A 26,146-nucleotide genomic window follows, 5' to 3' on the forward strand; every position below is an offset into this window, starting at 1 on the left:
TCTTCTCCTCTTTGAGAGAAAGGAGGCTGCAATAATAAAATATGTATATCTGCTTTAAACTATTCCTTTTTAAGGCCGTAACTTGGCGACATTAATAAACTATGTATGTAAAGTTTTATCTTCTCCTCTTGGACGGTAACTAGGCGGCGATTATAAACTATATATACCGGGTTTGAACTATTAGTCCCTAAGGGTAACTGGGTGGCAACAACAACCAATGCATATCGGGTTTAAATATTACTCCTCGAGGGTAACTAGGCTCTAAAACTAGTTCTGAATGGATTATCACAGTGAGCTCAATGAAATGCCTATAGGCCTCTAACTACAACGATAGCTTTTCATTTCTTGCTAAACACCTTGGAATCCACAGATTAAACAGATAGAGCAATACTTTGGAAATCACAGATTAAACAGATAGAGCAATACTTTGGAATCCACAGATTAAACAGATAGAGAAATACTTTGGAATCCACAGATTAAACAGATAGAGCATTACTTTGGAATCCACAGATTAAACAGATAGAGAATACTTTGGAATCCCCAGATTAAACAGATAGAGAATACTTTGGAATCCCCAGATTAAACAGATAGAGCAATACTTTGGAATCCACAGATTAAACAGATAGAGCAATACTTAGGAATCCACAGATTAAACAGATAGAGCAATTTCGTATTTAATCTAATGCTTTTCCATTGGACCTTAAAATGCAACTTTTTGCGAATTGTTGAATTGTTGAATTGTTGAATTGTTGAATTGTTGAATTGTTGAATTGTTGAATTGTTGAATTGTTGAATTGTTGAATTGTTGAATTGTTGATGTTAATGATGTTGATAATGTTGATAATGTTGATAATGTTGATAATGTTGATAATGTTGATGAATTTTATGAGTTGACAAAGTTGACCAAGTTGACAAAGTTGACGTTGAAGTATATTTTAAAGTTAACATTTATGTTGATGAAAATGGTGATGGTAAAGGTAATATTTATGTTGATCTTGATGTTGATGAACTTGATTTTGATTTTGATTTTGATTTTGATTTACAGGACCTGGTTGACCCTGTACCTCTTGCCCCTGGAAACAATGAAGGGAAGAAACTAAAAAAAGTTCCTTCTGTCCGAGCTTTTTCTGTTGCCAGTATGAACAAGGAATATAAACACAACTCTTTTCTCCTATTGGTCCGATATTCTGACAAACTTTAATGAGCGAAGAATTTTAGTTGTTATCGAATTGCTTGATATTTAATCAAAACTGGGACAGAAATTAATTTATTTGTGCTACTTCGTTGAACTAACTACTGCCGGTTCAAATTTGAGCCACTGATTCTCAAAGTTAAAGTTTAAGGAAGGATTTTAATCGGTGATTCAAATTTGAACCGGAATTATTCATTTGGTGCATATTTGATATCCCGCGCGCTGTGGTCATTTAAATGTTCCCACATTGGATATTGAGATCAAGCATTCCAGATTAAGGAAATTACCGACCTCAGTTTCTTTATTCTCTCGCCTCCCATTGGTTAACGTCCAAGGATTCGACCAATAAAAGTTGCAAATATTTTAAACCATCCGAAGTCAGCATTTTTACATACACAAGTCTCCGTCAATTATATTGTAGGTTAACTCCAGTTTAATCAAAACTTCCCAAATTAGTCATTTGGTCAATCTAAAATAAAAATTTATTTTAGAAGCAAAATGTTAGTTTAATGTGTTTTAAGTTTTCAACCTACTATTGAATTATGATATACAGGGTAGAGAAATGCTAAATAAGATTGCAAATATTCTACCTTGGGTTGTTAAAGCAATTTAAAAAAGTTTTATCTTTCACCTTCATACATTGGAAATATGAGACATTTAACTCTTCCCAAGTGTTAGTCCTGATCCTCTAACAAACAAAGGATCTCAAATAACAGTCTCAGAAAAATATTTAATTGTTTGAGTTTTGTTTGTACCACAGTTGGGTAAACTACCTGAGTTAGCGGACAATATCAAGAGACGAATGTCTGATCAGCTGAAGCCGGTCAACCCAGGGCCCAGATCCACTCCCCCGGGATCCTACGCTCCAACCCTGAACCCTCAGGGTACTCCGAACGATTCCGATGACGACGATAATTCTGACACAATGAGTGATTTTACAACAACAAGAAGGACATCAATGTTTCTTCAAGAGAATAAATCTAAAAACAATTCAGGAGCCATCTTTGTATTATCCAGGTTGGTCAAAATACATTTTTTCATTTTTTATAAAAATTATTCAATGTTTATTTGATGTTGTATTCCAAATTAATTTTAAATCTTAAATTACAGATTCATGCAAGAAACAGTAAGGATGGATATTGTCGGAAATATTTTCTTTTAAAACATGAAAATTTCAATTGATTGATTGTTGTTAAAGATAAAGGTTTAAAGTGTACTGTTGTGAATCTAAACTCTATAAAGGAGGGTTATTTAAAATTACCTCGATAGGAACCATATTGAGTTAATTTCAAGTAATCGATTGATACAGGGTGTCTCAAAAAATATGGGAATTCAGTGACGAATTGGATATCGTCTTTGTTATGAATTAGCATTGTAATACCTAATTTCAAAAGCCATAATATTATTATGTCTGCTTGAGTTTATTTTATGAAAAGGGTAAAAGACTGTAAATCTATAATGTCTCCGCAAGGTGAACAGTGAAGACTGACAAGTTTACTCTGTTTGTATACTGCAATATTCTTGTTTTACTAAGTACATTTGTATGCAGTTAAAACATAAACAAACAAAATGTGAACATTGCAGACGAAACTCTTACAGATTACAGCTTTCTCATTAGGTATCACTAAACTAAATCAAAGAATTATTTAAAAAGACGATATCGAATTCGTCACTGAATTCCCATGTTTATTGGGACACCCTGTAGATCTTACAATGTACACTATTCATTTAAGAAGTTGAACCCTAATTGGTAACTTTAGAGTGAATATAATATTTTCTTTTGTATAGGAGGAAGAAGCAGTTCTATTGTAAGTGGTGTGTACTAGGGGAAGGATTACTAAAATGGTTTAATGAAGACACCTCTCTTGCCAGACCTAAGGAATCATATTAGTTTAATTATAAGCCAGCTGCTTATATATTATAAATATATGTTTTTATACACGTTGATCACAAAAGTTTAAAATATGCCTATACTTTTTGTCGTACCATGATCAAAAAAGTAAAAAAAACATAATTCAAAAACTGCAGATATTTTGTTGTAAAGTAAAAATCACTAACTTTCCTGTAAAGTAGAATTGATATAATTGTAACGACTTAAAAAAAAACTTAAACTAAATAAACATTTTAGGAAACAATTATGCTAAGCAACATATTTTCTCTTACCAAGGAATAAAAACATGAAAATTTTATTTGAAATTTAACATTTTAGAAATTGTTTAATTATTTGTTCTCTTAAACTTAAATTTTCAAGTTTTTTTTTACTGTAGAGAACTGAGAAACATATTGGAACATCTCAACAAGAATTGTACTGCTTTGATATTGCAGTAGTTAATTCTAAAGGTACTCCTATCTTCTATTTCAACTTTATTAGTTGCTCAATCAATCTTTCAGCACTTTCTCTTCGATAAAACAAAAATAAATTTTTTCGCGGATTTTATCATTTTCGTGGATTTTCCAAATTTTATGAAAATCAAAAATTTGTGTAGACAATCTTTAGTAATTCTTGCATTCATAAATCTTCCCTGGGGTCGAGGCCCCACACAAAATTTGTGCACGATCAGTTCAACCGATTTGACGTATATTGGATACAAACAAACAGACACCCAGACAAGCAAAGTATATATTTAGATGTAAAAAGTACACTTAAAAATATGTCTACCATCTACTGACCAATGTAAATTGTTAGAAGATTTTTATCTAAATACCCAGAACAGTTTTATAGATTTGTGAAAAGATATAAAATTTTATTTTTACCGTTAATTTCGTTTAGGTAAGTTCTGTGTATATATGCTGGGACTGGAAAGTAACCTGGAACGCGAAGTATGGATGGAGAAAATAGTTCAAAGTCTTGGTTCAAGATTATCAACTTTTAGGAAAGTTCAATCAGTACAAAGTTAACCTTTAGACAGTACAAACTTAAACTTTGGAGTACACAGTACACACTTGAACTTTGGAGTACACAGTACACACTTGAACTTTGGAGTACACAGTACACACTTGAACTTTGGATTACACAGTACACACTTGAACTTTGGAGTACACAGTACACACATTTGAACTTTGAAGTATACAGTACACACATTTGAACTTTGAAGTACATGACTCAAAGAGGAACTCGAACTTTGGACTAAAAACAGTACACACACACTTGAACTTTGGACAACACGACTCAAACTGGAACTTTGAGTACATATACAAACTTGAACTTTGGGTTACATAGTACATAATTAAAATTTGGAGTACACCTAGTCCTAGTACAAACAAATATTAATTAAAAGCACATTTTATATTTTCGAAAGTTTGTTTGAATTTTTAATTCTTTAGTATGGTGGGATGCAAGCGTATTGGCTGGGCTTACTTAAAGGTAAAAAATGCCCCTCCCCCCCCATTTTCAGATCTTTAGGTGCCCCCCCCCCTATTTTCAGATCTTAAGGCCCCATTTAAAACGATATCTTCTAAATCTTCAACTGAGCAACAGTGAGAATGATATCGTCGTTTTTCTATCTAAAAAATGTTCATTATTTCTAGCTCTGCTGCAGAAGTCCGTCACATTTACAGAGAACCCACCATTAAAGATTATAAGTTTTCAGATAGTAAAATAAGTATATCTCAGGGGGGGGGGTATATATTGGGACATCCAGCTTACAGTCTAATTTAATAAGATTTGAATTGGCAATGAAGCTTTATGGATATTAGTATGGTTGATAGTTGATATTTGATAAATATATTTAATAATAGTATTAATAATTAGCTAGATAAAAACTAGACTTGTTTAAGGCTGGGTTTGCAGCAGAATGGAGTTTGGCCTGGCTCTATCTTGCTGATAGATATATAGTGTACGCTACTCAGGTCATTTTTGCAGATTTTCGCACAGATATTCATAGATATTCGTAGATATTTGTAGATATTCGCAGATATTCGCAGATAAATTATAGTCGCAACTTTGAAATTTAAACTAAATCATTTCAGTTTTTTAACAGAAAATTTTCCCTTTTCCATGCTTTAGGAGATGGTTGGGGGGGGAGGGGGCGCACACGCACTTCTTTTAAAAATGATTAAATCCTAGAACTTTGAAATTTAGACTAAGTCATTTCCCCAAGTATTTTAATAGAAAATTTCCATTTTCCATTTTTTTTTTTGGGGGGGGGCGCACTTTTCTTTTGAAAATAATGGCCCTCTTTCAGTTGTACCTCTGAAAGAAAAACACAAAAGTTTGCTTTCATAAACCTTTCATTACTTTACTTCATGTTTGATTTAATTTAATTTGATTTAATTTAGTTTGATTTGATTTGTTTTATTTCAGGATAGCATAGAGTTTGAAAAGATCGATCTCAAGAAAACGAAGGTACATATCTCAATGCCATTTTCACACTTTTCATAATTATTACTATTATGAGCTAAAATGCAGTAATACAATAACGTAACAATGAGTAATTGTCTTTGTTTTTAAAGGCGCCGTGACAAACTCCTGAAAGACAAACTCCTGAAAGACAAACTCCGGAAAGACAAACTCCTGAAAAGACAAACTCCTGAAAGACAAACTCCTGACGAGACAAACTCCTGACGAGACAAACTTCTGACGAGACAAACTCCTGAAAATAAAAAATTCTGTAATACAAACTCCATAATATCAAATTTTAAAAAATGTTTCACAATTTATATTTAATCTAGCCGCAGCGCTCGGCCCAGAAAGTGTCAACACTTAACCTAACCCATGGCCGCAGCGCTCGGCCCTCTAGCCTGTCCTAGCCGCAGCGCTCGGCCCAGAAAGTGTCTCAACCTAACCTAACCCTAAATAATAAAAAATAAATAATAATAAATTTGCTGGTTATTCTGATCATTGTAATACTTTGCTGCTAGAAGCATATTCAAATTACTAAAGATTGAGAATTTTTTCTAGAATATTTGCGGATTTTTCTTCTAAAGTTTATGAATTTTATCAAATTTCATTCAGAGAAAAATTTTATAATTTCAGGAGTTTGTCTTTCAGGAGTTTGTCTCGTCAGGAGTTTGTCTCGTCAGGAGTTTGTCTTTCAGGAGTTTGTCATGGCACCGTTTTTAAAATAGAGAACCATAGCAACATAGCAATTAAATAATCCAGTATTTACTTAATTTAGAATTATTTATTGAGTTACTCACAAAGGACGTAAAGATGGAAGTTAATTGCAGCTTTTTTCTTACAGTCATGGTTCTCTGTTAGTTTTAACAATTGTTTCTTCATTTGTCAAACCATATCATAATAATAATAATAATAACAATTGCAGTTGTTTTTTCTAGTAAGTTCCAGGTCGTCGTTAAAGTATCATTCTTTGTGGGTAGCCCTGTAGGTGAACACCGCTTTTAATGATATCAGTGATAATATTTAATGAAAGTATTGTCTAGGACGTGTTTGTGCGGAAGGACAGTAAGAACCTGTGCCTGCCCCTGGGGTTTACCAATCAGCCAGTTCTTGTTTGTGATTTCAACGATAGGTGAACAACATCGTTAACTAGTTTAGTTTTTAAATAGATGTAATCGTAATATCAAGTAACCTTCCATATATATAGAGAATCATCCCCAGTTCACAACGGAACCCTTTATATCTCTTTAACAGCCGTGACATTGGAATGTGTGCTAGTGCGCTATAGCGTACTAATTATAAGGCTATAGGCACGTTCAAACTTTTTCAAGCCGTTTTCTTAACGGTTGTTAAAATCTCAGGTAGCCGTTATTTTTAGAGGGTAAAAACGAAACTTCGTTTCGTTAACGGTATTTCAGTTACCGTCAGTTAACGATCTCAATTAATTTTGTTAATGGCGTTAACGGAAAATTTTTATCGACGATTATTACAGAATGAAGGGTTTTAATGGTCTCATAGACCATTAAAACCTTTATAGAATCGCACCGACAAAAAAAATCGTAAACGGTTTATGAAATTGTTAACGGTTGTGAACACAGAAGACGACATTAAAAAGTTCAATGCAATTTTAAGCAAAAAAATAAAATTCACCATTTAAAAAAAATCCGTTTCGTTTTCAACTGTTATTTTTTTATCTGTTTCGTTAACGATTTAAAAATTAACGGTTTTTGCCGTTCGTTAACGGACTCTTTTGTTATTTTTCGAAAACCTCCGTTTCTTTAACTTAACGGAATTTTGCCCAGCCCTAATTAATTTTTCCTATACTCTGTTGTTAAAATAGAATCAATTATGGTTGGCACTACGGAAATATAAAATGAGAGTAGAACTCTGAGAAAGGGAAATAGAATGTTCATATTTTACCCTAGCGCAATCATTGTTTACTAGATATCGGTGTGTTTACAATAAAACTGGTTCTAAGGTTATCCCATTACCTCACCAGTAAAATGTAAACAAACAATATCCGTCTCTCTACTGCTCGTGCACATTTTAGTGATCAAGAACAAAATATTAAATAATTATAACGTTTAAACTACAAAGGTATTTCTTTATCTTTTTGTAGAATAAACAGTATGGACCTACTTATGATTTTAAAACTGAATTAAGAATGACTGTTTTCGATCGTTGGCGAAGTTTTCTGTGATGATAATTTTGTGTTTGAAATCTATTTTAAACGAGTCTTTGATTGAAACGACAGGGTTACCCACAAAGGATGAGAAACCAAAAATCAAGCTTCAAGCAGTCTCATCCTTTGTGGGTAACCCTGTATTTGTTCTTTGTATGCACTATGCATTATATTTCTATATAATAAAAAAAGACATTCGAATATATGTTCCCTATAGCCGGCCAAATGGATGTACCGAATAAACTGAATTTTTTTAAGGGAACCCATGGGTACCCTTGGGGTAACATAGGCTAAAAAATTCTAAAATGTGTATTTTTCAAAAATCGAATTTTTTCTCAATTTTTTAACTCTATTTTTCAAATTTTTTTTGATTCCACGGCAACGCCGAGCCCTTCAGCCAGTGTTTATACAAAAAAAAAATAATATTTTTTTAATAAGTTTGACATTTTGTTTTATTTTCTAGATCTTTATATATTCTACTGGGTGTAGTGGATGAAGTAGAAGTTTGGAGATCTCATATAGAAGATATTGCATTTACCAACAATAATATACTTGCAGACCAACAGGGATTTATTCAGTTCAAGTCAATACTTTTTATCCCCCCCCCCTTTTCTTTAAATATTGCGCATACAGTTTATGTAATAAAAAAGAAGCTATATATTATTGGAAAAGCAAAAATGTGCTCTAGTATTTTTTTTCAAATATCTTTTATTTTTACCTAAATCCTATTTTGTACATATTTTCAAAGAAATTTAAATTGTCTCTCTAACTGCTTAAATTGAAGGTGACACATGAAGATGTTCCTGTAATAGTAGACAAGGAAATAAACAAACTAAATTAAAGGGCAAATATTTTGTAATTTTTGATTTATTTACTAAAAAACTGGCTCTTTTGGAGGATAAAATTGGAGATTTTTGGTCAACGTTTCAGACAAAATCTGTTTTTATATGTTTTTTCCAATTTTTGTTGTTGCGTCTTTTCCAGAAAACTTTTATCTCAGTAATTTATTTTTACAGTGCTTTTGATTCCTTTCATTTCTGCAGACCCGGATCCAGACCCCGGATTTTTCCTACAATATGATCCGGATCCAGATTATAAATATTGTTATAATCCTCAATTTTTCTTTAACAAAAGCAAAATTACCGGGTTATTTCTTTTTTTTTTGTATAATTTAGTAGATATTTCGGGGATCCAATATATCGGATATACATTTAAAGAATGGTCACTGAAATGTCTGCCGTATTATTATCTTCATGTTTGTTTTGGTTTTCAGTGTGTTAAGTTCGTATTTAGCCATGGTGTGATGACAGAGGGTATATATAGACTAGCAGGGGTAAACACTAAAATAAACAAACTACTTTCACAATTCAGGTATATATACTTATTTTTATTATTTATATACTAGCTTGGGAACTGGGGTTGTCTAGAGGCCGAATTTAAAGAATTTGAGCCGCGGCTTAAATTTGAGACGCGGCTCAAATATGATTGGTTCCACTTAGAATTATATTCAATGTTTCAAGATTTAAGCCGGTGCTCAATTGTAACCGGTTTTTGGCGGATTTTAGTCGCAACTCAAATTCATTAAATTCGAACTCAGGCTACTCATAGTCACTGTAGCTTTTTTTTCTTCGCGAGTTATGATCGGGCAAACAAATAGACAAACAGGCAAACAGAGATTACAACTTTACATATATATAGAAGATATAAAGTTGTTTAAGTTTGAATGTCCGATTGTAACTCATGAACCTCAACTCGGTAGACCCACAGTAATATTCTTAGCTTAGTTTTGAGAGTAAGTCGAGTTTAAAAGCGAAAACTTAGTTTTCCGGTAAAATTGTGCGGGTAAGCGGCGGAAGTAACTTTTAGTAACCTGGGCAGCGCTGGGATCCCAAGCTAGTATAAAGATATTGTTAAATATTTGCATATTTATTTATTCATAAAGTGATAACCAGAAAACACTAAAATAGAAAGACGACTTTTCCGACTTACTGAAATAAATTTGACGTTGTTTCAAAGCAAATAGCTTTACTTGTAAGTTATTAAAGCACTTATTAAGTGAAATGGGTCTGTTTAAACCGCACAACTGCTGTGCCTCATGTTCATAGGACTATTAAAAGTTAAAACTGGAGTCTAAAGGTCGACTTCCTATTCCAGAGTTTTCTGGTTATGACTTTATACCTAAAATGGCCGAGTTCAACCTTCCTAATATTGGAATAATAATAAAAATAGAATTGGATACACAATTTTTATATTAAAGTGATAGAATTTTGTCTCTTGCATGCATTTAATATTACAGAACAATAGCATATTGTTAAAATTATCTTATTGTCCAAATATATAATGAAGTATAGTAATCTCTGACCTATTAGCTTGAAACTTTGATTGGAAAATTTGGTTACAGAAAAGTTTTAATGTGGCAGGGAAGGGAAATAGTTGTTGCTTTTTACCATCTGCCTTTCCCCCGTCATATTGTTTATTTCACAGGAGTAATGCTTGGGCTGTCCAGATTAGTAGAGAGAACTTTAGTGAGCACGATGTTGCAAATGTTCTTAAACGTTTTGTCAGGTGAACTGGGCACGTGAAACTTAAGTTAATTGTACATTAATTGAAGTCTTAGATGTTTTTTATCAATAATTCTTTTATTGAAGAGATAAACCATTGTTACCCAACTCTTATATATTCAGACTACTAGATAAACCATTGTTATCCAACTCTAATATATTCAGACTACTAGATAAACCATTGTTAACCAACTCTTATATATTCAGACTACTAGAGAAACCATTGTTATCCAACTCTTATATATTTAGACAACTAGATAGACCATTGTTATCCAACTTTTATATATTCAGACTACTAGATAAACCATTGTTAACCCACTCTTATATATTCAGACTACTAGATAAACCATTTTTATCCAAACACTTATATATTAAGACAACTAGATAACCCATTGTTAACCCACTCTTATATATTTAGACAACTAGATTAACCATTGTTAACCAACTCTAATATATTCAACTACTAGATAAACAATTATTAACCCACTCTTATATATTCAGACAACTAGATAATCCATTTTTATCCAACACTTAAATATTTAGACAACTAGATAAACTATTGTTAACCAACTCTTATATGTTTAGACTACTAGATAAACCATTGTTATCCAACTCTTATATATTTAGACAACTGGATAAATCATTGTTATCCAACTCTTTTATATTTAGACAACTAGATAAACCATTGTTAACCAACTCCTATATATTTAGACAACTGGATAAACCATTGTTATCTAACTCTTATACTTTCAGACTACTAGATAAACCATTTTTAACCAACTCTTCTATATTTAGACAACTAGATAAACCATTGTTAACCAGCTCTTCTATATTTAGACAACTAGATAAACCATTGTTAACCAACTCTTATATATTTAGACAACCAAATAAACCATTGTTAACGAACTCTTATATATTCAGACAACTAGATAATCCATTGTTATCCAACTCTTATATATTTAGACAACCAGATAAACCATTGTTAACCAACTCTTATATATTCAGACAACTAGATAATCCATTGTTATCCAACTCTTATATATTTAGACAACTAGATAAACCATTGTTAACCAACTCTTCTAAATTTAGACAACCAGATAAACCATTGTTAACCAACTCTTATATATTCAGACAACTAGATAATCCATTGTTATCCAACTCTAATATATTCAGACAACTAGATAAACCATTGTTATCCAACTCTTATATATTTAGACAACTGGATAAACCATTGTTATCTAACTCTTATACTTTCAGACAGCTAGATAAACCATTTTTAACCAACTCTTATATATTCAGACTACTAGATAAACCATTGTTAACCAACTCTTCTATATTCAGACAACTAGATAACTCATTGTTAACCAGCTCTTCTATATTTAGACAACTAGATAAACCATTGTTAACCAACTCTTATATATTTAGACAACCAGATAAACCATTGTTAACCAACTCTTATATATTCAGACAACTAGATAATCCATTGTTATCCAACTCTTATAATTAGATAAGGTAATAATATGATATCCAACTATCCTTATTTATTTAATGTGGATATGAAGAATTAAGTTAGATAAGGTACGATGGTTGATCTTTTATTTATTTATTTATTTAATAATATGATATCCAGCTATCCATATTTATTTAATGTGGATGTGAAGAATTAAGTTAGATAAGGTATGATGGTTGATCTTTTATTTATTTATTTATTTAATAATATGATATCCAACTATCCTTATTTATTTAATTTAATGTGGATATGAAGAATTAAGTTAGATAAGGTATGATGGTTGATCTTTTATTTATTTATTTATTTAATAATATGATATCCAACTATCCATATTTATTCAATGTGGATATGGAGGAATTAGATAAGGTAATAATATGATATCCAACTATCCATATTTATTTAATGTGGATATAGAGGAATTAGATAAGGTAATAATATGATATCCAACTATCCTTATTTATTTAATGTGGATATGAAGAATTAAGTTAGATAAGGTATGATGGTTGATCTTTTATTTATTTATTTAATAATATGATATCCAGCTATCCATATTTATTTAATGTGGATGTGAAGGAGTTAGATAAGGTTTATATCCATTTATCCATATTAATTAAACGTGGATATGGAGGCACTATGAAAAAAGTAATGATATGATATTATAACTAAATGCGAATATTGAAGGCTTAAAACTTTAGGTTTAAATAGCTGAGTTTCATTGCTTGAACTCAATAGTCAATATCCAATCCATAGCTTAAACTTATTATTTCATGATTTTATTCTGGGGATTATACGCTGAAAATGCACCATGGGATATTTAGAAATACTTTTAAGAAATGGTTGGCTTTGAATTAACCTGCTGGAAGAGAAGTGGAACCTACTTAACGCGTCATGGACGGATTAAACAAAAGTTTTGAACTTTTAAATTGTTTTAAGGAGAAAAGGTTGCTGGATGTTCTTGAGAAAATCAACTATCCAACCCCTAGTACTGTAAAGAGGTCTGGAGATGTGAGGATGTGGTGTTATATTGAAACTAGAACATGTAAGCAAAACTTTATTGTACTTGTTAATGAAGTTTTTTTTTAACCAAAAAAAACATATTTAGAATCATAGTAGGTAATGGGGAAAATTGGTAACTTAGTTGGGATAAAAGTTGGGTGAAACTCTGCATGGTGTTCGGTTGCAAAAGGTGTTGTTCTCTTTTTTAAGGAAGATATTTGTTCATTTCTTTTTACATCAGTTCATTGAGACGTTTAGTCTGTTTTAGTAAATGATTTTATGCAATGCATAGCAACAAAATGTTGTCTGGAGAGGGTTCAGTAGGGGTTAACAATTGCTTGGAATAATATTTCGTTTCTTCTGTCCTGAAAAACTAATATGAATATATTTGTGGTAGGTGGTAAATGTGTGAGTATATCGCTGCACCCTAGTTTGACGGCGGGAGAGGCGGTTCTTCTTGTTGCTAAGGAAGCAAATCTTCAAGAATTTCAGGTTATTACAGTGATACTAATTTCAGGTTATTACAGTGATACTAATTTCAGGTTATTACAGTGATACTAATTTCAGGGTATTACAGTGAAAATAAATTATTCTGAAGGTATATAAAATTTTGAAAGTTGTTTTAAAGATGAAATATCTATGTGATATTATATTAAAAGATATTATTTAAAGATAATATTCTAAATAATTCTTTAAAATGAATTATCACTTTTTAAAGATGTTGAAGCATGCTGAAGATAATGTTTAAATGGATAATTTTGAAAATGATATATTTTCCAGAATCTTATATTTATATATAGTTGTAATCTCTGTTTGTTTGTTTGTATATACGATCATAACTCTGAAGCCCCTCCAACGATTTGTCTAAAGTTTTCATTGGCGAACCCGGGAGATCCACGGGAATGTTCTTAGCTTGGTATAGAAAGTCTAAGTTCAGTGGATTGACCTTGAAAAAAAAATCAGTTTCCTTATAAAATCGACCAAGTGCGGGTAAACGGCGAAAGTAACTATGAGTAACCTGGGCAACGCTGGGCACTTGAGCTAGTTTATTATAAAGATGATCAATATAACACATGTTTAGAATATGTTGATCCACGAGGTGGTTCTTGGTGAAACCCTGGAGAGACCTGTGCATTTCTCAGAGAAGCTTCTAGATCTTACTCTTAGATGGGGGTCTTGGCAGGGTAACATTGCTCTCAAATATTTTCATTATAATAAGCAATTTGCCTTATGTGCATACACCTATATATGACGTCATTGACCACCGTATTTTATAGTCAACAATTGATTTTTAGAATTAATCTTTTTTGCACTTCAAATGGTTGGAAATTTGTAATATGGATTTTACTTCTACTTAAATTTTATAATGAATCGGCCTTCCAGGGGCGAATATAGGATTTAAGTGAGGGGGGTGATAAATTTGTTTCGAAAAAATAATATCCAGATTTAGGAACCAAAAGACGCACGGAAGGAGAAATTTTTTTTACTTTCCTGTTTGCACTAGGTTTACTGCGGTCTTCTGTTAAAAAAGCTGAAATTGTGACATTTTTTGTTGTATTTAGTTATTTGATGCAGACTGTACCTGCATACTGCACTGTACAAATACTTAGATGCGGACTGTACTGTACATATATTTAGCAAGAAATAAGAATAAAGGGACGGGAAATGGCGCTGGTCTGGCATAAGAAAGCCAGCCGCACTGCTTTGCAGACGAGTTCGTTATTACACACGCACACTCTTTTGGTGCAGACGCACAATATGACTACAGTCAAGGAAATTGCAGAACAATGTCGGCAATTATAATTAAGCTTGAATAACGAGTAGTTTATTGTAAACTTTAATCAAATTATATTCTTTGCATGAAAATTTGGCTTATAGTTTTGACTTAAATGTAGAAATAATATATTACATGTATATTAAACTTATTTTTAAGTAAACAATTAACAAGAAACAAATGTACCCTCCTAGACTGTACTAATACCGAGATTCTTATGGACTGTATATACATAAAATACACGCCTTCGGCTTGGTATTATTTACACACCCTCTTTTGGTACAGACACACATGCATGACGTTTCCGCCCCCTGATATTTAGATGCTGACTGTACTGTACATATATTTAGATGCTGACTGTACTGTACATATATATTTAGATGCTGACTGTACTGTACATATATTTAGATGCTGACCGTCATAACAACTATCTGCTCCTGAAAGAAAACAAACTGTACGCGGACGCAGTTCCATGCGCAATCCCGCCACTCTCTATATTCTCAGAAATTCAGGGATAAATATTTCATTTGTATAATTCCTTATTTTAAATATTGTCATCGTAACTTCAAGAAATCCTTCATAAAAAAAGTTGCATGTCAGATTCACAACAGTACCTTTTAAATCTATAGCGGAGTTGCAATGATGAAGATATCGTCGTTTTTCTTTCTTAATTCCAACGATTTCCTTCATTCTCTCTGAGAAGAAATTCTTAAGTCACTTAATAAAGAAACCACAATTGAAAAAAATAAACTTTAATTCTAGAAAATAAGGATAACTCATTCATTTTTGTAATCATACAATTGCTACCGTTGTGAACAGGAAGATCACTTAATATCACGTCTGCATTCCATTTAAAGGAACAACATGGGACTGTAAAGGAAAAATGAAAAGGGGATATAGGCTGAAACCTGAGAATTTCAGGAGTTGAACAATACCTATAAGAGTTCAATCTGAACTTTGATTTGATTTGACCTTCTCTATCTGTCTATTTCAGTGTGTGATATGAATTAATCTAAAAAAACTCGAAATATTTAATAAATATTTAATAAATCTCCAGTTCTCGGAAAATAAACCTAAATCTAAGTTCTCCAAACTTCTGTTCAGTGTCTCAAACGCCAGCATTACATGCTACAAGGTGAGCTAGATATATTTTTTACTTTTACAATCTTATTTAAACTTTGTAATTCACGTAAATTTACCATTTAAAAATTACAAACAAAAAATTATTTTTTGGACATATAAGATATGCAAAATGAATTTTTCAATATTAAATCAAAAAGAGGGCTTATCAAGGATATTTCCTAAATATTTTTTTTTTGAAGGAACAAACATGAATAGCTTTTAAAACGGTACAAAAAATTATCATGAAAACATTTGGGTAAAAACTGAATTTAATTGATAGCAGCAAGAATAAATGAATTAATATGTGGAGGAATTCGATAATAATGCAAAATTGCTGAAATGATAAATATGTAATGTAATGAGTTATGATCATTACACCTCTACTTTTTGCGTAATTTTGCATTTTTTTTTGTAAAACTGGTATATTCGAAATATCTGAACAAATAAAATACTACACCATTGATATGCAGGGTGTCCCACGAAACATGACAGTTGGTAAATAGTTTTAAATGTCTTCTTCTATAATTTGTTAAGTTGTTTGATACTAAAGAGAATATTAAAAAATATAATTATAGTAAAATTGATTTCAAAATAACATATATGCAAGCAAAAAATATTTTCAACAATAAAATTCAAAAACTTAAGTATCTAATATAGTATATGGAAGACGACATTTAAAGCTATTAACCAATTGTCATGTTTCGTGGGACACCCTGTATGTACGTATACCTTTGTGTTTGAATTAATTCTAATTTTTAGGAGGACAAATCCGGGCAATCTTCCGAAATTAGTGCTTGGCCCGTAGAGGATCTCATCTGGTATATAGGTATGCGCTTTCACACTTTAAAGGCTACCACCCACGTCCCTCCCCCTTAGAGTAAAGGGTTGCATCGCATGTTCATTGTGCATAGCCCAATTAATTATTTTAATGGTTCAGGTGCTAGGGAGGTTTTAAAAAATGTCAAAAAATTGTCGGAAAATATATTAAATAAAAATTTGGTTCCGACAAATAAGTACATGTCACACATATTATTACATTCATTTTTATTCTTGTATATCTATGGGTTGTACATGGTCTTGGGGGGGAGCCGGAAAATCGGCGCTCTACACGCGCAAAAAGTTTTAATTTACCCCCCCCCCCCCTAGAAAATCCTTACATACGCCCCTGCACCTACAGGCCTTTTATCTTTCTGCATGCGCTTTAAAGAAATTGCAAAAATCCTTAAAATTACTATGCCTTATAAATAAAAATTTCAAAGAGTATTAAAAATAAGAGTGCTAAGGCAAAAAACATGATTTTATAACTAAACATGATTTTATTTCTAATCGTGATTTTTTTGCTTAAGGTTGCGAGAAGAAGAGAAATCCTCCCCATCCACTTAACCTTACTTTTATTGACAAAGACGAGCCACTGCGCACAAAGGAAGCGCCACTCTTCGGCCGCGTTCTGTCTTTCAGCAGTCGTGAGCTGTTCACCAAGTGGTTAGCAGCTCTCCTGGTGGCGGAATATGGAACTAATATTGTTCAAAACAATCTTGTTATTCTTGATTAAAGATTTCCACTTAATTGAATCATCATGAACTCGATTAAATAATTAAAATATTGATCAATATTTGTTCACTGGATAAAAAATTATCTATGTAACCTAGGTGAATTATGACCGCCATATAAATGTAATTCAAATGGTTTGTAATTTAATCAATTAGTTGGTCGATTTTATTTTCTGACCTCACGATTAATCAATTGAAAAATTAATTAATCAATTGTCATGTCTAAAACCAATTGAAGTTAAAGACTCAATGTAAAAAGATCTCAATTTCGAAATGATAATTACTATGACCTTTATCTTTAAAAACTCAAATTTTTAATTGCAGATTTTAACTTATTTCTTGTCGTGACTTGAGAACTTGAACTTTCACAAGGCTTTTAAATATTTAAGTAATCCTTTATAAAGCAGAGGTTGTTAAAGCGAGGCATGGACACGAGTTTTCTAAAATTGATTTTATCTGTTGCCATTTTTTTCATTTGTAAAACTTCGTTTAAATCAAAGGATGTAGACTCAAACATTCCTTGAGAAAGTTTTCTTCTAAAAAAATGGTAATCCGACTTTTTTATATTTTTTTATCAGATATATTGTATTAAAAATTATTTATTTCATCATAATTGTAAATTATATTTTCAAATGCTGAATAGTTAAATCGTTGTAAAAGAATTATTTAAATAAAGATTTAATTTTAAACAGCAACACACACAGATATTCTTTATTCAGGAAAACTTTTGTAAAACCTTGAATAATTATGGCATTTTACAAGGTGAGTTTAAGAAAGCAAGATTCATCTTTATTGTTCATTGAACAGCAATAAAGAATAAAAACTGCGCAAATAATGTTTTCTTTTTGAAAATCAATCTTTCTCCAAATTTTGATTGAAAACTGTTAATTTTTTTCCCCCAAATATGATAAAAATGTATCGAAATGTACAGGGTTAACCACAAAGTATGAGACGATTGTACGGAATTTTTACTGTCTGAAACTGTAAACTTGTTTCTTTGCTAAATTAAATAATCCATTAGAGAACTATATCTAAGGCAGAATACATACATGATTTAACCTTGGGATATATTTTATATACATAATTTAACCTTGGGATATATTTTATATACATAATTTAACCTTGGAATATATTTTATATATATATACATAATTTAACCTTAGGGTCTTTACATTTCAAGAGTTTCTGGTCTCATCCTAATTGTGGGTAAACCTGTAAAATAGATGTAACACAAAGATTAGAATAAATATAGAAATGAAACTACTTCAAAAACATGGCGGGTTTGTTGTACTGTTGCATACTCTTGACATAATTTTGGGTCCTAAAACTCTTTAGAAAAATCTTCAGCTTGATTTTAACCCTTGCTTTGACAACATGCAATCTGTGTTCATTCCAACATCAGCTATAATTTACATTTCTAAGATTCAACCGCGTTGCTTAATAAAAATTAAGATATAGTTAAAATCAGAAAATAATATAATAGGAAGACGACATTATGACGACACTTAATGAATTTGATGTTGTTATAAAGCAAATAGTTGTACTAGTCACTTATTGAATCACTAATTTAGTGAAATAGGTCTGTTTAAACTGCATGCTAATTGAACTAAGTTAGAACTAAAAGTCATCTTCCTATTCTCTGTTTTCTTGTTCTCACTGTACTATTAATTTTATTTGTGAATTATGTTCCTAAATGTTCCTGATAATTTGTTTTATAATACTGCTGCACTCTCAGTTCAATTACCATACCTAGCCAGTCACTCCCTTTAAGAGCTTGAAGTACAATCCCCTTCTCACAAGAATTTTGTTTAAAACATTTCTGTCTTAAATTCGTTTCACTCTCTCTAAGAACTGTTTACTGTCATATCTAAAAAAATCTGCAATCTACTGCTAACTTATTTTCTGTACTTTGGCGGTTATTTTTTAAAGGGACTCGGCCTTGACGGAATGACGAAAGATGAATCTTTGCACTTGAGAACGCATAGGCGCACAGAAAAAGGTGAGTATCAAGTAACATTTTGATGTTTTTTGACTAGGCGCACAGACGCACGGAAAAAAATGACATATAACCCAAATTTTGATTTTAGGGCTATTTACATCTACAGGAACCATTCTGTCTATAAAGTTCCGTCCCACCGCGCCGTCCCATCCTCCAGTAATACAATAAACAGTAGGAACTTAGTTTATCCCAAACCTTTTCAGGAAAGTGTAGGCTGGGAGATACAAATAGGGTTTCCAATCAGGATTCCGTTGCGCGGAATTTTGCGGAATTTCTCGGAATTCCGTGAAATTAATGGGCGCGCAGAGACGACTGTAGAGAGTTTGCTCAGCCTTCTTTCTAAAACTGTTATGCTGCAGCTGTACACTTGTTTTCTCATGGCGAAATCCTTCAATACATGATCAAAAGACTATTTTTAAGCAAGAAACCCGAATTCAACTATAGGAATCGTTTTATTACAAGAGTTTCAGGTCGTCAACAAAGTCTCATCCTTTTTGGGTAACGTAACCCTGCATAGAAAGGATAGCGTACCGGAGCTGAATATGAATGAATAACAAATTGATAAAGAGTAAAGCAGTTGTTTTCGTGTTAGAAACAGTTGTTAAGTTTTCTCAGTGCATAAAATTTTAAAATGTTCTGCAAAAACTCGTACATTACTTTAGAATTTAAAAGATTTGCCAAAGAAAAATTTTGATTTTTGGGATTTTGAGGCCTAGTAAATCAGGGTAATTTCTTGTTTTGCTGCAGTGCTCTTGTTTTTGGCTAAAAAATAATGTAATTTAATTAACAATGTGCAAAAGCAGTTTTATGTTCATAGAAAACAAAACAAAACCCAAGTCTTTGTGAAAAACTATATCTTTCTTTACATTTCGATGGGAAAACGTTTATTTATTTTAATTCTCAAAATTTCATCAAAATAATAATATAAATGTTTTGACAAATATTTCGCAAAAATGGTTGGTGTGCTAATCTGTAGATCCAAATATTACGTAATGACTATAACTAATCATCAAACAAAGATGTATTTACTGTTTAAAAAATCCTCAATGTTAAGAATTACACAACAAATATGTTTTTAATAGAAAATTCTATATTGCCACCTTTGTTCAGATTTTTACAAACTATATACACAGAAAAATTGTTATGCGGATTTTTATCTATTAACAACAAAATATTTTAGAATTTTTAAAACTTTATTTTAATATGTTTCGACCTAAAACATAAACCTTGCAAATATTGTTTAGTACTGTTTTTTAAAACAACGCCAGTTCCATTTTAATACAATAAAGCTGCATGTTGTCTCTCTAGATGACACTTGTTAGTACGTCTCGATTGCACTGCTTCTGAATTATACTAGACCAATTTTACTTTCCACTTTTTTGCAAATGAGATATACTATTGTTGATTTATTTTTGGCATTGAATAAAGTTTTAAGAAGAATTCTTTAAAAATATATACTAAGATCGAATAGTGAAATATGTTTTTAATCCTAAACCTAAGAAAAGGCGTTCAACTACAACATTAATTAAAAAAAAATCTTTTTTATATTGCTTTTTTTCTGTGATTTTAAGGAAATTCGCCTAAATTATAAAACCTTAAGTTAAACCCTTAGAGTTTAAAAAATGTTAGCTGTGAGATCAAAGTGAAATATCTATATAGTTGTAACCTCTGTTTGTCTGTCTGTTTGATGGGTTTCCGATCGTAACTCAGGAACCCCTTGGCCGATTTGCCTCTAATTTTGAGCGAGAGAAACCTGAGAGTGTTCTGTGCTCGTTTTAAAAATTTGAATGGATTGTAATTTATTGAGAAAGTATAGTTTCCATGCAAAGCTGGGTTCCAAAGATAGTCTATATACATATCTAGCTATTTTTCTCCATAAAAATAAAACCATTAAACTTAGAATCTCAAAACCAAGCAAAGAACATTCCCGTGGGTCTCACAAGTTCCCCAATAAAAGTTTAAGACAAATCAGGNCCCAGTTTCCTAGAGTTTCAAAATACGTTTTAAGAACATGAAACCCGAACTCTGCCAAACCTGGGTTTCAGGAAACCTGGTATCGTAGCGAGTTTTATAATTTTCTTAAGTTTTGCACTCCGGCTCGGAAATTCGAAATGTACTACGGCTGCCCGTGAAGAAAGTGGGATATGTATCAGTTTAAAAATAGCATGATATATGCAGGGTAATCGTTCAAACTGGGGAATAAGTTCTCTTAAAACTTAAACCTTCTTTTTTCCCTGAAATTATTCCTCCTAGGAAAATGGACCTCGGAGGTCTTAATGTTTACCAAGATAGGCCAACATGGCGGCCTTATATATACATAAGAAAAAGACCGGGAAAATGGAAAAATATTAATTAAATTAACAGTTGGTAACTTCAAGGAAGACTTAGTAATTTCTTTTTTTACAGATATAATGAACACAAAGATACATACGACAATAATTAAATTACTTCTGGAAAAAAGATAAATCTGTGGAAAACTCAGGTACAAAAAAAAACAGCAATATATGTATACAATATTCATTGATCATAAAGATACAATATACATAAAACATATGCAACTTTTTTACGATCTAGCTAAACTCTCAAAGAAACTTTCTCTTAAATATCTCAAAACTGGTGGATATCCAGGAATATGTTAATGTTAAATGGTATTGCTGGTTTTATATCATTATTATAGTTAATGCAGATGATCATTTTTACATTTATTTTCTGTATTTACTCCAATACAATTTGTTGTGTTGCATTACTAACTCCCAAGGTTCTCCACAGTGCATACCTGCATTTTTCATTTTGTTCAGGTATTGGATGGGCTGAACAGAAGTTAGATGGGATGAGCATAAGCTGGATGGGATGAACAGGAGTTGAATGGGATGAATAGAATGACAGTTGACAGTGGTCTGGTTGTAGTAGGGTTTATCACCCTGGTGTATATCATTCTAGGAACGAAAATAACTATTATCATTCATTTATACGATAAGAATAACTTTCGGTAATCGTAACTTTTATGAAACCCGTCATAATTAGATGTACAAAGGTGCATGGGGGGGCCACGTTGACCTGTGCCCTAAACTTCCCCCTTTACAGTGAACTGTGCCTTAAACTTCCCCTTTTACAATGAACTGTGCCTTAAACTTCACCCTTAACGGTGCAATGTGCCTTAAACTTCACCAAGAGGAGGAACTGTGCCTTAAACTTCCCCCTTTACGGTGAACTGAGCCTTGAACCTCACCCTTTACGGTAATGTGGGCTCAAACTTCACCATAGAGGGGGAACTGTGCCATTATCTTACCCTTTTCCAGTTAACTGAGCCTTAAACCTCACCCTTTACGGTGTGATGTGCCTTAATCTTCACCATAGAGGGGGAACTGTGCCGTAAACTTCCCCCTTTACGGTGTAATGTGCCTTAAACTTCCCCCTTTACGGTGAACTGTGCATTAAACTTCCCCCCTTACGGTGTGATGTGCCTTAAAGAAAATTTATCGTATAAGTAAAATTTATAATTTTGCCTTTAAGTTACAAATATTTAGAAATATTTAAGTTGGTAAACAAAGCCATCTATGATAGAAAAAAATAGTTGTTTTAATTCATCCAGTTTTCGGACTTTTCTTCTACGTAAAGAACGATTGGTGCGAGCTGCTCTTTAAAAATGACACGGTAAGAAAAAAAACATCAAACAGAAATAGATTTAACAGACATCCAAGAGTATTAAAATAGAATTAACAGACATCCAAGAGTATTAAAATAGATTTAACAGACATCCAAGAGTATTAAAATGAGTTTGGAAGTCTTTCTCTTAAAAAAAAAGTATTAAACAATATAAAAAGTTGGATGAAGGTATGTGTATATATTTCCTTAGCCTTTTTGCTTCTTAGTCTTATATCTACACAAGGATTTAAGGATATTAATGATAATATTATTAATATTTAACAATTACAACATTTAACATTAACTTATATTCTGTCTGTAAAATATGTTAATACAAGAAAATTGTTGAAGATTTTCCTGTTTTTCGTGGTATATTTTCAAAAGAAAATCAGAAGTCAACATTTTTTGAAGCATTTTTAGATTTTAGCCGCCCCAAAACCTTCCCTGCAGAGGTCATGTGGGTTATCATTAAAAAAAGTTGCCTGATTGGTTTATTTAACCAATTTTTATCGCATACAAACTAAATATGAATATATGTAGATATATAATACATTGTAAAATGTAAGTGTTAACAAAAAATGTAGAACATTTTATCCTAGCTCAGATTTAGGTTTAAAATAAACCAAATAAGCGACTTTTGTTCGATACACGCAATTTTGTGTCGCTTATTTGGCAGGCACCCCACTCAATCAGCGATTTTTTTCGTCATTTCGAAATTGTTCACCTTTTTGGTTTAAAACAAACAAATATATATTACAGACAAACGTATAAATAGATAGATAGATAGATAGATAGATAGATAGATAGATAGATAGATAGACAGACAGATAGATAGATAGATAGATAGATAGATAGATAGATAGATAGATAGATAGATAGATAGATAGATAGATAGATAGATAGATAGATAGATAGATAGATAGATAGATAGACAGATAGATAGATAGATAGATAGATAGATAGATAGATAGATAGATAGATAGATAGATAGATAGATAGATAGATAGATAGATAGATAGATAAATAGTATAGATTAATGATGTACGCACTATGTACATGTATCCTGTTACAGAAATAGAATATGAACATAATGATATATACTTACTGTATGGTAAGAGTATACAATGAGTGATGTTTTATTGGTAAGAACATACAAAACTTTATTATTATTGATAGATATATGTCTGTAATTCCATAAGCTCTTTTATTGAGGCCATCTTTCTTATTAAAGGGACTGTAAGTGTAATTTTAAGTGACCCTCCGTGCAATAATGGCATTGCCATTTATTTGCGGTTTCTCTACGAAAGTGACTTCATTTCTTGTTTTTAAGAAGAAATGGAGATTCGGGGTCCAGGGATCCCCCTCCGATCCTCCCTTAAAAAAATGTATCATATTTTTTTCAGATTTATATTTATTACTTCAGCTAAAATATTACAGTATTATCTTATATTTACAAATACTACCATCAGTCCGAAACTACAAATAAAACTTCAAATCAAATCAAATCAAATCAAATCAAATCAAATCTGTATAAAACGTAAAATACAATTAATTCGATATGAAATTGGGTTCAAAGTGTCCGTAGGAGGCCTCACTTTTCCAGATCGGAAAGGGTTTATACCTAAACAATTGGCAATTTTATGTTATTAAATATATGCAATTAAGTATTGTGCAGTTTGTTCAACTTCATTGAGTTTAAAAAAAAAAAACATTTTAATTTACATCCAATGTGAACAAATGAATAATGTATTATGTTAAATCAGTCGCTTTTAACCCAAAAAAACTTTAAAATTTGGAAACTGTTAACCCTCGATTTTTTTTAATCTGCATAGATAAATACTGTCCATTCTCTTATCTGTCCCAATCCGGTCCCAATTCTAGATTATAGAATTCTTAATGGGAAAGCACGTGCAATTCACAAAGTAAGTCCGCACAATTCTGCGAATATTTAATTGCTTCCCTGTTCGCAATCATAGCGCAAGTCCTGGCAATCCAACGACACAGGCTGATCATTGCGTGCAATTGCGCGAAATTCTTGGCAACGGAATTTCGATTGTAAACATTACTAAATAGTATAAAATAAATGTCTAGGGAAGTATAAACAATATTAAGTGAACGACTATTATACAACATCGCCATTTAGATTTTTAATTGAAAAACATTGGGGAATATTTATCATTCTTGTTTAAAAAATATTGAAAGTATGGAGAACCCACAATTAGAAATCATCAATTATAATTATAATTATAAAACATTTTAATCATTTTCGCTAAGACAAATATTTAAAGGTACCGGTGTGAATCGGACATGCGCCTTTTGGAATGGAAGATCATTTGAAATTACATTAGACATTCCCTTCAGAGTTTTGAAGGGGTTTAAGATGGTTATACCTTGGGGACTCGATGTACTGTTTGACCCCTTTGATCTGAGCAAACCTGGCATGAAAACTAGATAATCCAGGCAGCTTTTCTAAACACCCAGGGAACAGAAGCCTTCACAAATGATTTTTAAATCAGTTATTTACGTGATATTTCCAACATTTTTGTTTATAAACATACTTTAACAAGATCAATTGATTAGAACAAAAATAAAAAGCAATATGGACAGACAGCACAATTACTGTTAAATGAAACCTTTCCGATTTTATTTTATTTTCGATAAGTTATGTCAACAATTTTTCCGCAGAAGGACAAAATATTTTGACAGATTTTTAAAAATATCGACTACAGTTCATTTTCTACAACAGGCTTTAATACTATGAACGAAACGCAAATTATCATTTGTAGAATGAGTTTTTTTTTCCAAGTTTGAAAACCTTGAAATAAGATGGTCGGCATGTTTAAGAATATTTTGTATATTATATCGTGGCTACTGATGTGATTTTCAGTTTATATATAGAAACAGGTTGCAAACATAAACCAAATAAAAACATCTATAATTTTCCGTATATTGTTGTATCTTTTTGTTATTTGCGCAGTTTAATTGTATTCACATAAAGATATTGTTGCTATACCTGTATATATCTAGAACCTCCCAAATCAAGAAATCAGCAATAGTAATCTCATTGTTGACAAACCAAACATTTCCGCCTAAAGTTATTGGCCATTTGAGGATATTCAAGATTTATTTATTTCTTTTTACAACATTCTGTTCCGTGGAAATTGAGAGACAATTTGGAAAAAAGTATCTTGTATTCTACTTCTCTGTTAATAGTTTAAAGTATCTTGTATTCTACTACTCTGTTAATAGTTTAAAGTATCTTGTATTCTACTACTC

General features: G+C 31.7%; 3 protein-coding genes across 4 annotated transcripts in view; 2 read left to right on the forward strand and 1 right to left on the reverse strand.

Annotated features, from left to right (window-relative positions):
- Positions 1 to 989: 989 nt before the first annotated feature.
- Positions 990 to 10,720, forward strand: LOC111696873 (arf-GAP with Rho-GAP domain, ANK repeat and PH domain-containing protein 1). The gene is made up of 15 exons (XM_023466627.1): positions 990 to 1,147; positions 1,953 to 2,209; positions 2,981 to 3,071; positions 3,321 to 3,359; positions 3,460 to 3,532; positions 3,963 to 4,065; positions 4,517 to 4,556; positions 4,970 to 5,041; positions 5,496 to 5,537; positions 6,575 to 6,663; positions 8,177 to 8,279; positions 8,498 to 8,533; positions 8,987 to 9,084; positions 10,198 to 10,278; positions 10,651 to 10,720. The coding sequence occupies exons 1-15, from the start codon at positions 1,139 to 1,141 to the stop codon at positions 10,703 to 10,705; spliced, it is 1,188 nt and encodes a 395-aa protein (XP_023322395.1). The 5' UTR covers positions 990 to 1,138; the 3' UTR covers positions 10,706 to 10,720.
- A 1,373-nt stretch (positions 10,721 to 12,093) lies between these two features.
- LOC111696874 (arf-GAP with Rho-GAP domain, ANK repeat and PH domain-containing protein 3) lies at positions 12,094 to 17,649 on the forward strand. 2 transcript variants are annotated; one of them, XM_023466628.1, is made up of 8 exons: positions 12,094 to 12,150; positions 12,718 to 12,823; positions 13,178 to 13,272; positions 13,862 to 13,964; positions 14,963 to 15,066; positions 15,612 to 15,689; positions 16,436 to 16,502; positions 17,023 to 17,649. In XM_023466628.1, exons 1-8 carry the CDS (start codon positions 12,097 to 12,099, stop codon positions 17,226 to 17,228), a joined length of 813 nt encoding a protein of 270 aa, XP_023322396.1. In that variant the 5' UTR covers positions 12,094 to 12,096; the 3' UTR covers positions 17,229 to 17,649. The 2 variants fall into 2 exon arrangements, with proteins under 2 accessions (XP_023322396.1, XP_023322397.1); XM_023466629.1 differs by lacking the exon at positions 12,094 to 12,150 and adding an exon at positions 12,301 to 12,369.
- Positions 17,650 to 24,263: 6,614 nt separating this feature from the next.
- LOC111696869 (glutathione S-transferase Mu 1) overlaps positions 24,264 to 26,146 on the reverse strand; it is a 10,927-nt gene continuing 9,044 nt past the window's right edge. Inside the window, exons 9-11 of the mRNA XM_023466623.1 lie at positions 25,884 to 25,959; positions 25,261 to 25,362; positions 24,264 to 24,491 (exon numbers count right to left, since the gene is read on the reverse strand). Of these exons, the coding sequence (XP_023322391.1) occupies positions 24,419 to 24,491; positions 25,261 to 25,362; positions 25,884 to 25,959 (251 nt within the window). The 3' untranslated portion in view covers positions 24,264 to 24,418. The remainder of the gene's footprint in view (positions 24,492 to 25,260; positions 25,363 to 25,883; positions 25,960 to 26,146) is intronic.

Source organism: Eurytemora carolleeae, unplaced genomic scaffold (genome assembly GCF_000591075.1).
Source record: "Eurytemora carolleeae unplaced genomic scaffold, Eaff_2.0 scaffold249, whole genome shotgun sequence".
NCBI classification, from domain to species: Eukaryota; Metazoa; Arthropoda; class Copepoda; order Calanoida; family Temoridae; genus Eurytemora; species Eurytemora carolleeae.